General features: G+C 39.8%; 4 protein-coding genes across 4 annotated transcripts; all 4 read right to left on the reverse strand.

The window, feature by feature from the left end:
• Positions 1 to 297: 297 nt before the first annotated feature.
• LOC113173374 (trace amine-associated receptor 13c-like) lies at positions 298 to 1509 on the reverse strand. The gene is made up of 2 exons (XM_026376790.1): positions 1286 to 1509; positions 298 to 1117 (listed from the first exon to the last, which is right to left on the reverse strand). Exons 1-2 carry the CDS (start codon positions 1507 to 1509, stop codon positions 298 to 300), a joined length of 1044 nt encoding a protein of 347 aa, XP_026232575.1.
• Positions 1510 to 2663: 1154 nt separating this feature from the next.
• Positions 2664 to 3527, reverse strand: LOC113173375 (trace amine-associated receptor 8b-like). The gene has a single exon (XM_026376791.1). The coding sequence runs from the start codon at positions 3525 to 3527 to the stop codon at positions 2664 to 2666; it is 864 nt and encodes a 287-aa protein (XP_026232576.1).
• Positions 3528 to 5170: 1643 nt separating this feature from the next.
• Positions 5171 to 6242, reverse strand: LOC113173376 (trace amine-associated receptor 13c-like). Its single transcript, XM_026376792.1, has 2 exons — positions 6070 to 6242; positions 5171 to 5972 (listed from the first exon to the last, which is right to left on the reverse strand). Exons 1-2 carry the CDS (start codon positions 6240 to 6242, stop codon positions 5171 to 5173), a joined length of 975 nt encoding a protein of 324 aa, XP_026232577.1.
• An 8721-nt stretch (positions 6243 to 14963) lies between these two features.
• On the reverse strand, positions 14964 to 15946 carry LOC113173377 (trace amine-associated receptor 13c-like). The gene is made up of 2 exons (XM_026376793.1): positions 15939 to 15946; positions 14964 to 15768 (listed from the first exon to the last, which is right to left on the reverse strand). The coding sequence occupies exons 1-2, from the start codon at positions 15944 to 15946 to the stop codon at positions 14964 to 14966; spliced, it is 813 nt and encodes a 270-aa protein (XP_026232578.1).
• Between the last annotated feature and the right edge of the window lie 574 nt (positions 15947 to 16520).

Raw genomic sequence — 16520 nt, forward strand, 5'->3', positions numbered from 1 at the left:
TGAATTGGAGTTAACTGTGAAAGAGTTTACCATGATTTACCATGTCAATAGATCCTAGTGCACAAATATTCAGTTACATATGCAGTCAGTTAAGCCTCATTGCCAAAATGTCGATTACATACAAATAACTCAGTTTTAGATTTAGTAACTATTATGAGCACTTCAGATGGAGCACTTCAGATGGAGAACATGATTCATGAAGGTTTGAAAATATTAATATTTAAGAACATGGCATCACACATTTCAGTCACTACTTCTGTGACTCAGTGTAGTCTTAACGGTTTAACCGATGTTACTCTAAATTATTTTAGCATCACAGGAGTCTGGCTGCAGCATCTGAAGCGTGACAATGAGTTTAACAGATTTTCTAAACCACGGGTAAAAAAAGGCATAGATCACAGGATTTAAACAGGAGTTAGAATAAAGCAGCCACACTACAAAAGGTGAGTATGAACCATTGTCGTCCAAATCCTGACCAACAAGAGATGAGAAATAATATGGACAGAAACATATTAAAAACACAAATACTACAACACCAAGACTCCTGGCTGCTTTCATCTCCGATTTCTTAGGACTTACAGTAACTGAATGGTGAAGTGTGACAGATGAAATGTGGGACCTCATAGCACGAGCATGAGTCACAGCCACCACAAACACTCTGATGTAGAGAAATACGATGGCAGTAATGGGGCCAATGAAGGTGAAAATGCAGTCAACAAATCCTGTGATATAGTTAGGGACAACTGCACACTCTCCGTAGCAGGACTTCAGTGAATCAGGTTGTCTCAGAAAGTCCTTTAAAATGAGGCTATTATAGAGAACAGAGCAGAGCCAACACAGACAAACACACATTATAGTTCTGTCCAGTGTAACTCTGGTGGTGTAATGTAGAGGGTCACAAACAGCCAGATAACGATCAACTGATATGAGCACCATGTTTCCAACAGAAGAAGAGGTAATGGTAAAGTTTACAACATAAAACAGTGCACATGTGAGGTCACCCAAGAACCAGCAGGCTTCAGTGAACAGGATTTCAACGGGCATCAGCAAGAGGCCAACGAGGAAGTCCGAGACAGCCAGGGAGAGGATGAGGAGGTTGGTGGGGCTGTGGAGCTGCCTGGAAAAATCAGGATTGTCATCATTGTAGCTGAGTCAGTCACAGTAATAGTTGCAAGAGCTCTTTGTCAAAACTTATCTCTGCAATTGTTACACAAAGTCATTATTAACAGGAACACATAAAATGTTTCGTCATAACCACATGTTAGCTTAAAGAATCTGTCTCTGCCTGAAGTAGGAGATGGAGATGATGACCAGCAGGTTGAGAGCTGCAGTGAGCACAGAGATGAAGGACAGTGCCATAAAAACAAGCCATTCATCAGAGTGGGGCTGCACGGGTTTCCTGCAGGAATTGTTGAGCAGCTGTGGAAAGCAGAGTTCAGTTCCTTCTGCAGTCTCTGTCATGTGGTGAGGGGAAGGAGCCAGGCTCTGGACACTTTTTGACCAAAGCATTCTGTTATACACCTCATGTAACGCTCCTCATCTCCGATGCTATATTACTTTTTCAGAGATGTCCCTCTGCACTACTTTACTCTCTATGGACCAGTTCACCACTTAATTGCTCCAATCTCTTAAACATTTTCAGTTTTCATTGTATTTCATCATCTCCTGCATCAAGATTTCTTGATTCAGTAATTATTAACCAAAAATTTTTATTAAACAGGAATAATAATAATTACTCAGAAGGAGATGGACAGAGCTGTCAGAACAGCATGATAGGAAGTTTAGTTCCTGACTAAGTATTATTTTTCTTTTTAAAACCTAATCTGAATGTTTGCAGCATCTTATGTTACCTTTAATAAAGAGCTGCTGATGTGGCCACAAGTACTAATCATAGGATTGAATTGTAATTTTTTATGAATTGTTCCTCTACTTCCTTGCTTGCATCAAAGATTGTCTCGGTCTTATATGTTGAAGGACATGAAAACACATGAAAAAGATGCAAGTAAGAGAAACGTGTGCTATTAAAGGGGACACGCATGTTCAGAGAGAACTGATCCAAAGCCACTCCAGCCTTGTTCAGGTCAGCTCTGGAGCAGGTTCTGAGTGTGTTTGCATTGATCCCTTTCTCAATTCTCCCTTTCAGTGCAGCCCCCATATCATTTTGCTGCCACCACCTTGATTCATCTTATACCTACGTTTGGTAACGAAAACTGAAAAACATACAGTATATGCATAAGTTGATGTATGGTAATAGAATTTTTAATATAGACTCAATATCTTTATTTCACTTTGGGTCTTTCATTATACACATACACATTACACAGGCGGACATTGTTATTTTAAACGAATGCTTTCTTTTTTACATTGGGACAGAAAATACAACAACAATGTGTCTCAGCCCTGACATAGGTGAGTTAGTGATTAGACAGTAAGTAAAATCTGTCTCTGCAGGTTTGTGTGTTTAATTACTCAGCAACACAACTCTTTTATGTTCATGTTCAGATTTGTGAATCTCTACAGTATGTTTGCTCTGCATGAGTCACAAAAATAGGTTAAACATCTGAAATGATTTTCAAAATATTCCTTCCTCCTGTTTAGATGACTTTGTAACTCACCTGTGCCGAAACAACTCTACACTTTCCAAATACATTTCAACTGTCTCTCTACAGCATGTTGGTCTCACAGCAGTCAGGCTGCAGTATCTTCAGTGTAACAATAAGTTTAACTGATTTTCTAAACCAGGGGTAAAGAAAGGCATAAATCACAGGATTTAGACAGGAGTTAAAATAGTACAAATATATTACAAAAACAGCAATTGGAGTATTGAATATTGTGTCGTCACCTGCAAGACTGACACAGTAATATGGACAGAGACATATTAGAAACACAACTATAACAACACCAAGAGTCCTGGCTGCTTTCAGTTCAGATTTTTTAGCTGTTACTTTCACTGAACACTGAAGTGAGACAGTTGCAATGTGAGACCTCATGGTTCGAGCCTGAGTCACAGCCACAACAAACACTCTCATGTACAGAACTACAATTACAGTGATGGGAGCAATGAAGAAAAAAATAAAATCTGGAAGTCCAGCAATGTGGTTAATAACAATGACACACTCACCAACACAGGAGTTAAACCTGCCTGGCTGTTTTAGATTATCCCTCAGATTTAGACCATGGTAAATTATACAACAAATCCAACACAGACAAACACAGATATTCATTTTCTGTCGTGTGACTTTGGTAAAGTAATGCAGAGGATTACAAATAGCCACATAGCGATCAATAGATATGAGTGTCATGGTTCCTACTGAGGCAGCAGTAATAATATACGCTAGATACTGATATAGAATGCACATTAAGTCACCCAAGAACCAGCAGCCATCTATAAGCATAATTTGAAACAACATGAGGAGACCTACGAAGAAATCAGAGACAGCCAGAGAGAGAAGGAGGAGGTTGGTGGGAGTGTGGAGCTGCCTGGAGACAAAGACCAGCAATAGATTTATCATTATATCAATTATCATTCAGATGCAGATAAGGCAAAGAATAGAAGACTATTGTCTTTATCACAAACTGTGTTATTACTGTCTAGAAGTTGCATAAACTCGTAAAATATGTGGCTACTTGAAGTGGGAGATAGAGATGATGACGAGCAGGTTGAGAAACACAGTGAGCAGAGACACAGAGATCAGCAGGATGTAACTCAGCATCGTTTCAACGTGAGGACGCTTTGTCTTCATACAGGAGGAGTTGAGGAGCTGTGGAAAGCACAGTTCAGTTTCCTCTAGAGTCTCCATCACCACAGAGGAGAAGCTGCTGACATCTGGCAGCTCACTGAGCAACGATTTCTGTATCTGATTTATCTCTGTCCTCTCTACTCACCCCACCTTCTTTCTCACCTCTGCTGTTGTTTTCCTCTCCATAGAGATTAAAGAACTACACTGAGCCTTCTGTACTGAATTGTCGTCTGTGTTATGTCTACTTCTGGCCCTGTTTCACATGTTGGAGGAAAACTACTGTACACTAAATCATTTCTCCCTGTCCCAAACACCTATTAACTGGCTAAGAGCTCTGTTGAGCAGAGATAATATCCAGTACACGTGTTTAAGTTACACATCAGTATAGAATCCTGCATTTGTCACATGATTTAGACAGGAGTCAAAATACAGATGAAGATGAACCACTGTGTTCAATAATATGACAAATAATAAACAAATAAATACATACAATAAAATCCTGTTATACTTTGATTATTTCAAAGTTTAATAGTTGTAGTCAGTTGATAGCATACGAAGAATAACATACAACATATTATTAACATCATGTTTGATATGTAGCTAGTTCACTGGGCGGCTGTGGACCAGGAGGTAAAAGCTGTTGTCCACCAACAACAGGGGTTCAGTGTCCTTGGATAAAAAGTTCTCCTACCTTTAGAAGCTGCCAAATTTAATATTGCTCTATTTTTACTAATTATATTTTAGTTTGGATTTAGATTTGCGCTTAAGTCAACAAATTACAGAACCACAGATTAACACACAGGACTGTGAAAAACATTTAGTCGCTAAAGTGACTTCAGAAATTAGGACTTTTAAGTCAAACTTTTGTGCTGGAATTATGTCACTGAAAACGTCCTGGAAACCATCCTGGAAATGTATTTCTGAAAGAGTCAGTACTCTTTGGTAGGAATGGACAGTACCATTGTTTTGCATTTTGTTTTAGGGTTTTAAACTTTTCTGTTGCTGCTAAAGATTTGAATTACAGATTACAAATTACAAACATCAAATCTACAAAAGTAGTAAAATTTAGTAGATTTTAATAAAAAAGTTATATTAATCCCTCTACATAAAATTGTTTCTGTGAAAAAGCATTAAACATAATTTTGTGTGCATAATAATAATAATAATAATATATAAGATACCATATTAATAAATCAATCATTGCCTGTGAATGCAACATGCAAATACTTATTTATTACAGTATCACAAACAGACAGTTGGGACTCGTAAGTGAAAATCATCAAACATTTTATTTATAGTTACCTTATTATTACGTCCATGTTGTATTTAGGGATTATTACACTGTTGCTTTCACAATTTAAAGACATTTGATCTGCATGCAAACTGGAGGTTTTACAGGTTTTTGGTAAATGAAATCACCCAATTCCTCTTTACAGCAGGTCACACTTCAGTATCTTCAGTGTAACAATGAGCTGAACAGATTTTCTAAACCAGGGATAAAACAATGCATAAATCACAGGGTTAAGACAGGAGTTAAAGTAATACAAATATATTACTGAGGCAGCTGATGAAGCATTGATCAAAGAGTCCTCACTTGTAAGACTGACACAGTAATACGGACAGAGACACAATAGAAACACAACTATAACAACACCAAGAGTCCTGGCTGCTTTCAGTTCAGACTTTTTAGCTGTTACTTTAACTGAACGCTGCAGTGAAACAGCTGCAATGTGAGACCTCATGGCTCGAGCCTGAGTCACAGCCACAACAAACACTCTCATGTACAGAACTAGGATAACAGTAATGGGAGCAACGAAGAAAACTATGAGATCTATAACTCCAGCAATGTAGTTAATGACAAACATACACTCTCCCAAACAAGAGTTGAATCTACCTGGATGTTTGAGGTTGTCCTTAAACATTAGACCATTATAGATGACAGAACATTTCCAACACAGCCAAACACAGATTTGAACTCTTCTTTGTGTGACTTTAGTGGAGTAATGCAGAGGAACACAAATAGCCACATATCGGTCCACAGATATAAGAACCATGGTTCCTACAGAGGCAGAGGTGATAATGGCTGCTAGATACTGATAGAGAGTGCACATGAGGTCACCGAGGAACCAGCAGCCGTCTATAAGTATGATTTGAAAAAGCAAAAGGAGGCCTACGAAGAAATCTGAGACAGCCAGAGAGAGGAGGAGGAGGTTGGTGGGAGTGTGGAGCTGCCTGGAGACAAAGACCAACAGTGTATTCAGCACGTCTTAAAACAGTCAGAAGCTATTTCTTAATCACATTTTAAAAAAAGAATGAAGCATGTGGCTACTTGAAGTGGGAGATAGAGATGATGACGAGCAGGTTGAGAAGCACAGTGAGCAGAGACACAGAGAAAACCACGAGGTAAATCAGGATGGTCTCAACATGAGGACGCTTCGTCTTCATACAGGAGGAGTTGAGGAGCTGTGGAAAGCACAGTTCAGTTTCCCCTAAAGTCTCCATCACCACAGAGGAGAAGCTGCTGAAGTCTGGCAGCTCACTGAGCAAAGTTTTGTGCCGTACATCTGATTTATCTCGACCCTTCCCTAATCACTCCTCCTTAGTCGTCGCTTCTGCTGCTTCTGTGTTCGTCTTCTCATTGGCAGATGAGACTGTGGTGTGTCGTGATCTGTCTAGGGTGTTCCCCACCCCCCACCCATTGACAACTCAGACATGTGCCCCTCACATGCATTTGGTTTTTGGGGACCCAATTTATCCATCTTTAGTCACAGAAATCTGAAATACTGTAGGTTCACATCTTCAACCATTTCAATATCTCAGCCTGTTCCCAATATTGTGAGAAGAGAGGAAAAAGATACTCATGCAAATTATTATTTTTTTAGCTTTAACAAATCCAATTTTCTTGTATTTGTTAAGTTAAATTAGTTATGCAAAACGTTTCATGTAAAGTGAGTCATTATCAACCACTACTGGTCACACAAGAACAAACACTACATACAAGTTCTTTAAGGGATACTCTTATATATATTGTCAGGGGAGTTTAATAGAACTACCAACATATATCATATCATCATTGTAGTGAATTTGTACAGAGTTAGATTCACAGAGTCTGATATATTATTAGTCAATTACATTAGAGTCCATATTTTCATTTAATTAGATATTTCTATTTATTGCAGCATTCATTTCAGTTCAGATTTGGCTGAAGGTATCTTCACTACAGGCCTGACTCAGCTTGTGTCTCTGACACAGCAGGCATGTTTTAAAAATGGAAAAACTGATTTTTCAATCATACCTTCAACCACAGAAGGTGCAGTTAGTTTATTTACTTAAGCAAATACAACAAAAATGTTTCAGCCCTGATCCTTGTAGACGACATTCTACAGATTTTAGATTATTGTACCTTAACATTGACGGTAACAGATAGTGATGTGATAGCCTATTATTTTGTACAGTGTCTGTCTACAACATGTTGGTCTCACATGAGTCAGGCTGCAGTATCTTAAGTGTAAAGATGAATTTAACTGATTTTCTGAACCAAGGATAAAAAAAAGCATAGATTACAGGATTTAGACAAGAATTTAAATAGTACAGATATACTGCAAAAGCAGCAAAGGCAGTGTCCTGTCTTGTAAGACTGACACAGTAATATGGACAGAGACACATTAGAAACACAACTATAACAACACCAAGTTTCCTGGCTGCTTTTAATTCAGATTTTTTAGCTGTGACTTTCACTGAACGCTGTGCGAGTGTTACAAATGTAATCTGAGACCTCATGGCTCGAGCCTGAGTCACAGCCACAACAAATACTCTCATATACAGAAGTACAATAATAGTGATGGGAGCAATGAAGGAAACAACAAGATCTGCTAGTCCAGCAATGTCGTTAATGTAAATGACACATTCACCGACACAGGAGTTAAACCTGCCTGGTTGTTGTAGGTTTTCCATCAGATATAGACCTTGATATATTACAGAACAAATCCAACACAGACAAACACAGATCCTTAACTCTGTTTTGTGTGAGGTTGGTGGAATAATGCAGAGGATGACAAATAGCCATATAACGATCAAAAGATATGAGAACCATGGTTCCTACTGAGACCGAGCTAACGATGTAAACTAGATACTGACACAGAGAACATATCAGGTTACCGAGGAACCAGCAACTGTCGACTTCAAAGAACATGAAAAGGCCGATGAAGAAATCGGAGACAGCAAGAGAGAGAAGGAGGAGGTTGGTGGGAGTGTGGAGCTGCCTGGAGACAAAGACCAGCAATAGATATATAATCCAAACAGATAAAATCCTTCACCGAATATCTTATATACTTCACTACTTGAAGTCATTTAGTCAATAACCAGTAAGTAAACAAACAGCGATTATTTCCATTGTCATTCAGATTGAAATAAGAAAATACTAATATGCTATTTCAACATTAACTTTCAGTATCTACTATTTGTTGACTATCACTGATTACAGTAATAAAATATGTGGCTACTTGAAGTGGGAGATAGAGATGATGACAAGCAGGTTGAGAAACACAGTGAGTAGAGAAACAGGAAACAACACGATATTAGTGAGCAGGGTCTGAAAGTGAGGACGCTTTGTCTTCATACAGGAGGAGTTGAGGAGCTGTGGAAAGCACAGTTCAGTTTCCTCCAGAGTCTCCATCACCACAGAGGAAAAGTTTGTCTGCCAGTTTTCTGCTTTATGGCAGATTTATCTCAGTCCCTCCTTCCACCGCCCATCTGCTGCTGCAGAGGCTGAAGAAAAAAAAATTAAAGGGACACATCACATCTCAATGGGGGGAAGAAAAAAAAACATTCTGGATATCGATACTGATGTGAACTGACAACAGAAAACATGACTTAACACTTAACAGAAACATGTGATAGCCTATGACTTGATGTTTTGCGTGGGGTATTTTCAATGCAAATAAGCTTGTTGCATGATGAATAAAATTGCCGAGATGACAGACATTACAAGGCTGATTCAGTTGATCTTTTCACGGGTGAGCCTGTACACATTGCGAATTCCCCCAAAATGTTTGCTGCACAATTCCCTAATTTCCCCTTACACCTCTGGCCCATCTCAGAAAACCACTTCACATCTCACTCAGCCACCCCTGCAGTACAGAGCCCCCCTGCTCATCTTTGTTCTTTTCAGCTGCCCAGGTGAGAAAAGAGCTGAGGAAGATTAAGGCAAAGAAAGCAGCCGGACCAGATGGCATCAGCTCCAGATTCCTTAAGCCTTGCGCTAATAAACTGTGTGGTGTTATGGAGCATGTCTTTAACCTGAGCCTAAAGCTGAGGGTGGTACCACAATTGTGGAAGACCTCCTGTGTGGTACCTGTGCCTAAGACTCCACATGCCAGAGATCCCAGCAGCTTCAGACCAGTGGCCCTTACTTCACACCCGATGAAGACACTGGAGAGACTGGTCCTGGGCCACCTCCGCTCCACAGTGGGCCCTTCCCCAGACCCACTGCAATTTGCCTACCGACCAGAGTAGAGGATGCTGTCATCTTCCTTCTACACCGTGCTCTTACTCACCTGGAGAAGCCCGGCAGCAACGTGAGGATAATGTTTTTTGATTTCTTGAGTGCTTTCAACACCATCCAGCCGGTGCTTTTGAAAGACAAACTGGAGAGGGCTGGTGTGGACCTTGATCTTACAGAGTGGATCCTGGACTATCTCACAAATAGGCCACAGTTTGTGAGAGCCCGGGACTGTATGTCTGACCAGCTGACCTGCAGTGTGGGAGCCCCCCAGGGGACTGTTCTGGCCCCCTTCCTCCTCACCCTCTACACTTCAGACTTCAGGCACAACACGGACAGCTGGGTTCTGCAGAAGTTCTCTGATGATTCTGCGATTGTTGGCCTGATCACTGATGATGAAGATGCAGAGTACAGAGGACCGTACACAGAACTTTGTGGCCTGGTCTCGGCAAAACCACCTCCTGATCAATGCGAAGAAAACCAAGGAGCACTCCTGAAGACCCTCTATGACTCTGTAGTGGCATCAGCCATCCTGTACGGTGTGGCCTACTGGAGCAGCAGCCTCACAGAGAGGGAGAGGAAGAAGCTGGACAAAGTAATCAAGAAGTCCAGCTCTGTCCTGGGCTGTCCCTGGGACTCAGTGCGAGAGGTGGGTGAGAGAAGGGTCCTGGCAAAACTGACATCCATGCTGGACCACGAGTCTCACCCACTGAAGGACGCCCTGTCTGCTCTGGGGAGCAGCTTCAGTCACAGACTGATCCACCCTCGCTTTTCTCCCTGCTGCAGTCAGACTGTACAATGAATACTGTTAAAACTCATATTACACCTGTGCAATAATCATAAAACAACTTTACAATGTGCATTTTCAACACTGTACATACTCTAACTGCTACATATACTGTACTTACATGTATATATTTTATTTATTACTGTACTGTTTGTACTATCAGGTTTCATAGTTTATTTATCTCAGACTGTGCCTGTTTAGTCTTTTGTCTTTAATTAAGCCCCTTTGGTCAGACTGTCTTTCTGACATTCTAGTACTTAAGCTGTTGTAAAAATGCAATTTCCCCATTGTGGGACTAATAAAGGTTTTCTTATCTCATCTTATCTATAGAGATGATGACGAGCAGGTTGAGAAACACAGTGAGCAGAGACACAGAGATCAACAGGATGTAACTCAGCAGGGTCTCATAGTGAGATCGCTTTGTCTTCAGAGATCATACCCAGCGCATGAGTTTAAGTTACACGAGTATAAAATCCTGCATTTGTCACAGGATTTAGACAGGAGTCAAAATACAGATGGAGATGAACCACTGTGTTCAAAAATATGACAAATAATATACAAATAAATACAGATTTAATGTAATGTGATAAAATATAAATCCTGTTATACTTTGATTATTTCAAAATAAAATAGTTGTAGTCGGTTGATTGCAACATGTATGCAGCAATGGTTGCTGCATGGTTTCCTTTATGTACTTTGTCTGCTTTTAGAGCTATGTAGAAAGAAAGAAAAGACAGAACCAATCATGAGTCTATTCCTGAATGTCTGAAACTGCTGTACTGACATTTTTATGGACCCATCATAGCTAACTAAGTACCAGGATTAAAGAGTACTGGCGTTGCTATAAGTTGACTCTTGGAGTAACTAGCAATTTCATCAAGAGGTTTTACTGTTGCAATGAATTCACAAAAACAGACAATGGTAAAATTCTTATCCCACCTGTAATTTTACTTAAGGCCCTCTAATGAAGAACAACATACCAATAACATCATGTTTGATATGTAGCTAGTTCACTGGGCGGCTGTGGACTAGGAGGTAAAAGCTGTTGTCCCCCAACAACAGGGGTTCAGTGTCCTTGGATAAAAAGTTTTCCTACTTTTAGAAGTTGCCAAATTTAATATTGCTCTATTTTTATTTAATATATTTTTATATTTATATCAACTAATTACAGACGACATTCTACAGATTTTAGATTATTGTACCTTAACATTGACGGTAACAGAAACATGTGATAGCCTATCATTTTGTACAGTGTCTGTCTACAGCATGTTAGTCTCACATGAGTCAGGCTGCAGTATCTTAAGTGTAAAGATAAATTTAACTGATTTTCTGAACCACGGATAAAAAAAAGCATAAATCACGGGATTTAGACAAGAATTGAAAAAGTACAAATATGCTGCAAAAGCAGCAAAGGCAGTGTCCTGTCTTGTAAGACTGACACAGTAATATGGACAGAGACACATCAGAAACACAACTATAACAACACCAAGTTTCCTGGCTGCTTTTAATTCACTGAACGCTGTGCGAGTGTTACAAATGTAATCTGAGACCTCATGGCTCGAGCCTGAGTCACAGCCACAACAAACACTCTCATATACAGAAGTACAATAATAGTGATGGGAGCAATGAAGGAAACAACAAGATCTGCTAGTCCAGCAATGTCGTTAATGTAAATGACACATTCACCGACACAGGAGTTAAACCTGCCTGGTTGTTGTAGGTTATCCATCAGATATAGACCTTGATATATTACAGAACAAATCCAACACAGACAAACACAGATCTTAACTCTTTTCTCTGTGAATTTGGTGGAATAATGCAGAGGATGACAAATAGCCATATAACGATCAAAAGATATGAGAACCATGGTTCCTACTGAGACCGAGCTAATGATGTAAACCAGATACTGACACAGAGAACATATCAGGTTCCCGAGGAACCAACAACTGTCGACTTCAAAGAACATGAAAAGGCCCATGAAGAAATCGGAGACAGCAAGAGAGAGAAGGAGGAGGTTGGTGGGAGTGTGGAGCTGCCTGGAGACAAAGACCAGCAACATATATATTAATATTCATAATATCAACATTAATTTCTAGTATAATCCCAACAGATAAAATTCATGACTGAATATCTTTTATACTTCGCTACTTGAAGTAATTTAGGCGATAACCAGTAAGTAAACAAACAGGGATTATGTCCATTGTCATTGAGACTAAAGTAGGAAGAAAAACTAACATGCTGTTACACCAATCATTTTCAGTATCCACTATTTATTGACTATGACTCATTACAGTAATAAAATATGTGAATACTTGAAGTGGGAGATAGAGATGATGACAAGCAAGTTCAAAGATGCTGTGAGCAGAGAAACAGGAAACACCAAAATATTAGTCAGCAGGGTCTGAAAGTGAGGACGCTTTGTCTTCATACAGGAGGAGTTGAGGAGCTGTGGAAAGGACAGTTCAGTTTCCTCCAGAGTCTCCATCACCACAGAGGAGAAGCTGCTCTGGCAGTTTTCTGCTTTAAGACTGATTTATCTCAGTCCCTCCTTTCGACGCCCCTCTGCTGCTGCAATGACTGCACAAAAAAAGGGACACATCACGTCTCATTGGGGGGAAGAAAAAAATATATTCTGGATATCAATACTGATGTGAACTGAGCAATGTGTGAGGAGATATCACATACTTTAGATTTGGTCATTTGGCAGTGTTACAAGTGAGAAACAAGGCAAAGGCAGGGTAAGCGTAAGGAGCTGATGCTGCAGCTACAGGAAGTCACTGTTTGCTGCTGATGTAGGGCCCAAGCTTTCCATTTTAGGCTGCAGTAATTGGACCCTTTCCTAATAATAAAATAAAATTGCCGAGATGACAGACAGTACAGGGCTGATGCAGTTGATCTTTTCTCAGGTGAGCCTGTACACATTGCACGTTCCCTATCAAGTTTGATGCACAGTTCCCTCAGCTGTTTTTTTTTTCATACAATGAACTCTTCTGGGTTCAGGTTTTCATCAGCTCAGGCATGTTGACTTTTGGTCTACTCCCATCAATTATCCAGGAGCACTGTTCTAACACTTAATTTTCTGTGTGAGTTCTGATGGTGGTGTTGCTCGTGAGCTGCAGGGTTTGATTTTGCAAATGTTTGAAACCAGTTTAGGCTCATTCTGCACCTTGTACCTCAGTAGAGGTATGTCACGGAAAAATGGAGTCACGAGTAGTACAGCAAGGGTTTTTTTATTATTTCACAAGCTCAACAAAAAGCAAATGGTAAAACTAACTGAGGGAGGTGTCAAAAGAACACCGCAGAGACTGGGCTACATACAAAGACAAAGTGACAATGAAAAACAACCTGAAGCACGATGAGATATGAAGTAGCAGCAGAAAAACACTGAACAGAGGCAGAAAAAAATCCACACTGACTGGGGAACAGAGTCCGGTATCCAAGGGCTCGTGAGTGAGGGAGCAGAGGTTCTAGGAACGAGGCTGGAAGAAGTCAGTAGACGACGGGATTAAGGTCCAGGGTACGACAAAAGCAGGGAAGTCAGGGCGGGAAGCCAGGTAGGGAACAAGGAAAATGGCAGGAGAGTTGTAATCATGACTGACACTCTGGAAGTGAACTGAGGCCTGAAGAGCGCTAATGAAGGAGAAGGTGAACACAGGTGGAGCTGATTCAGGTAATCAAGGCACAGGAGGGTGGAGACTGAGTCATTCCACATATGGGCATGGCAGGAAGCAGCTGGAGAGCAGAGCAGCACGAGGAGAACAGGTGAGAGAGAAACAAATTGGACCAGGATCAGGCAGGAATGGTGATCATTGTCATGTTCAAAAAACAAATGTTTTGGCCCAATAAAGAAGATCAGTGTAACCGTTTGTATTAACATTTTTAATTGCAATAAGATCTGATGAAACTAAGTTAAGTGCACTGCATAAAGAAATTTAATTAGGCTGCTCATAAATAGGAGGTTGCTACAATTAGTGTTTCCATTTTTTAGAAGAATTTTTTTAATTACATTTACTTAATTACTACAATTATGAGAACACACTGTTTAAATTAAGAGTCAGCCGAATAAAAATAATAATTTAATTTAAGAGTGCAAAAGATTCACCTTGTCCAAATACTTGGCTCTCACTGTTCTGGTCCCATTCTTTCAATATGTGAATTATGTTTATTGAAGGTTTTGTCACAATAAAAGCACAGCACACCACTCTGTACTTCCAACCTACTCCTCCAGTTGTGTTCAACAGGAGGGCTGAACAGTAATAAATTATATTTTTAATATACATATTATTGGAAAAATATTAATGTTAAAATGTTGGCAGATTTAAAATATATTGTTTGTCCTTTCGTAGACAGGCTGATAAATTTTCTTTGGGGAGTTGGAGTTGGTTTCAAAACATTTACTCTAATAACAACATATTTTTAGTGCAAAACAATCACAGGAGTAAATTCACTAACTCCTGTAAATACAGGATGTAATGAGTTTTTAAGATTTGGATCATGGTTTCAATATTTTATTAAACTTCATGTTAATGTTACATTATTAGGTGCTGCTGTTTCACTACATATTATTGGAATTTCCAAATAGCATTCATCCCAAGTCCGAAGGTGTTTATGTGAAGAATGTCTGCACTCAGGCTGCAGACTTTGAATCGAACTCACAAGAAGCACAAAGAAGATGTCAGTGCTTCAGACCGCATATCTGTTAGAGATACAGCTTTAGCTAAACACAGAGAAAATGAACAAAAATCCAACATTCTCATATGTGGAGCTTGTTATGCTGTAACACCGACAGTGTAAAGGGGCAAGATCTGCATGAAAACCACAATACACACATTACATCTAAAGCTTTACACGTTTATTCACCGAATGACATTACACATGATATGTTTGAGTATTCTTTACACGGTAAAAGTCTCATTTTAGGTATCTCACAGTCTTTCTAAAGCATGTTGGCTTCACATGAGTCAGGCTGCAGTATCTTAAGTGTAATAATGAGTTTAATAGATTTTCTAAACCAGGGGTAAAGAAAGGCGTAGATCACAGGGTTCAGACTGGAGTTCAAGTAGTATAAATATATTACAGCAGCAGATGAAGCTGTCAGTAAAGTGTCTTGGCCTGTGAGACTAACACAGTAATAGGGACAGAGACACAACAGAAACACAGCTACAACAACACCAAGAGTCCTGGCTGCTTTCAGTTCAGATTTCATAGCTGTTACTTTCACTGAATGCTGCAATGAGACAACTGCAATGTGAGACCTCATGGCTCGAGCCTGAGACACAGCCACAACAAACACTCTCATATATAGAACTACAATGACAGTGATGGGAACAACGAAGGAAAGTACAACATCTACCACTCCAGCAATGTAGTTAATGTAAATGACACACTCACCAACACAGGAGTTAAACCTGCCTGGTTGTTGTAGGTTGTCTTTCAGATATAGACCTTGATATATTACAGAACAAATCCAACACAGACAAACACAGATCTTAACTCTTTTCTCTGTGAATTTGGTGGAGTAATGCAGAGGATGACAAATAGCCACATAGCGGTCAATAGATATGAGAACCATGGTTCCTACTGCAACAGAGCTAATGATGTATGCCAAACACTGATACAGAGTACACATGAAGTTCCCAAGAAACCAGCAACTGTCAATTTGAAAGCACATGAGGAGGCCCATGAAGAAATCTGAAAAAGCCAAAGAGAGAAGGAGGAGGTTGGTGGGAGTGTGGAGCTGCCTGCAGAGAAAATTACAGTGAGCAGAGATTATTTATCAGATATTATTCAGATTAGATCAAACGGGGCAAAGGCTGAAATCCATAAACATCAGTTCTTTTCATTATTAAACTGTTACTTCAGTTGTTTTCTGTAATATTTGTCTACTTGTGAACATTTTATAACCATTTACCAGTTCATTAATGTAATAAAATATCTGAATACTTGAAGTGGGAGATAGAGATGATGATCAGCAGGTTGAAGAACGCAGTGAGCAGAGACACAGAGAACAGCACGATGTAAGTCAACAGTGTCTCATAGTGAGGACGCTTTGTCTTCATACAGGAGGAGTTGAGGAGCTGTGGAAAGCAGAGTTCAGTTTCCTCCAAGGTCTCCATCACCAGAGAGGAGAAGCTGCTCTGACAGACTTCTGTGATACAACTGATTTATTTCTATGCTTCCCTCCAACTCCTCCTGCTAAAACACTTTTGCTGCTGTTTCCTGTCCATAGAGATCAGACACCAAAACAAACTGGCTTTTCCCTGTGTGCTCACCTTCCTCAGCAACAAGGTTGATCGATCCACCTCAAGCTGTTTTTGGACAAAGTTGTACTTTGACAGAATAAAGAGGGCGTGGCTCAGACTGTATGAAGTTAAACATAATTTGTCCCAAATAAAACACCTTATGACTAAAATCTGAGGAGACCATGAGATAAAATACATCACTACTGTTAACACTGAGATTGTTTTATAGCCCACACTGCATGTTTTAATTC

The sequence above is a fragment of the Anabas testudineus genome, chromosome 21 (genome assembly GCF_900324465.2).
Source record: "Anabas testudineus chromosome 21, fAnaTes1.2, whole genome shotgun sequence".
NCBI lineage: Eukaryota > Metazoa > Chordata > Actinopteri > Anabantiformes > Anabantidae > Anabas > Anabas testudineus.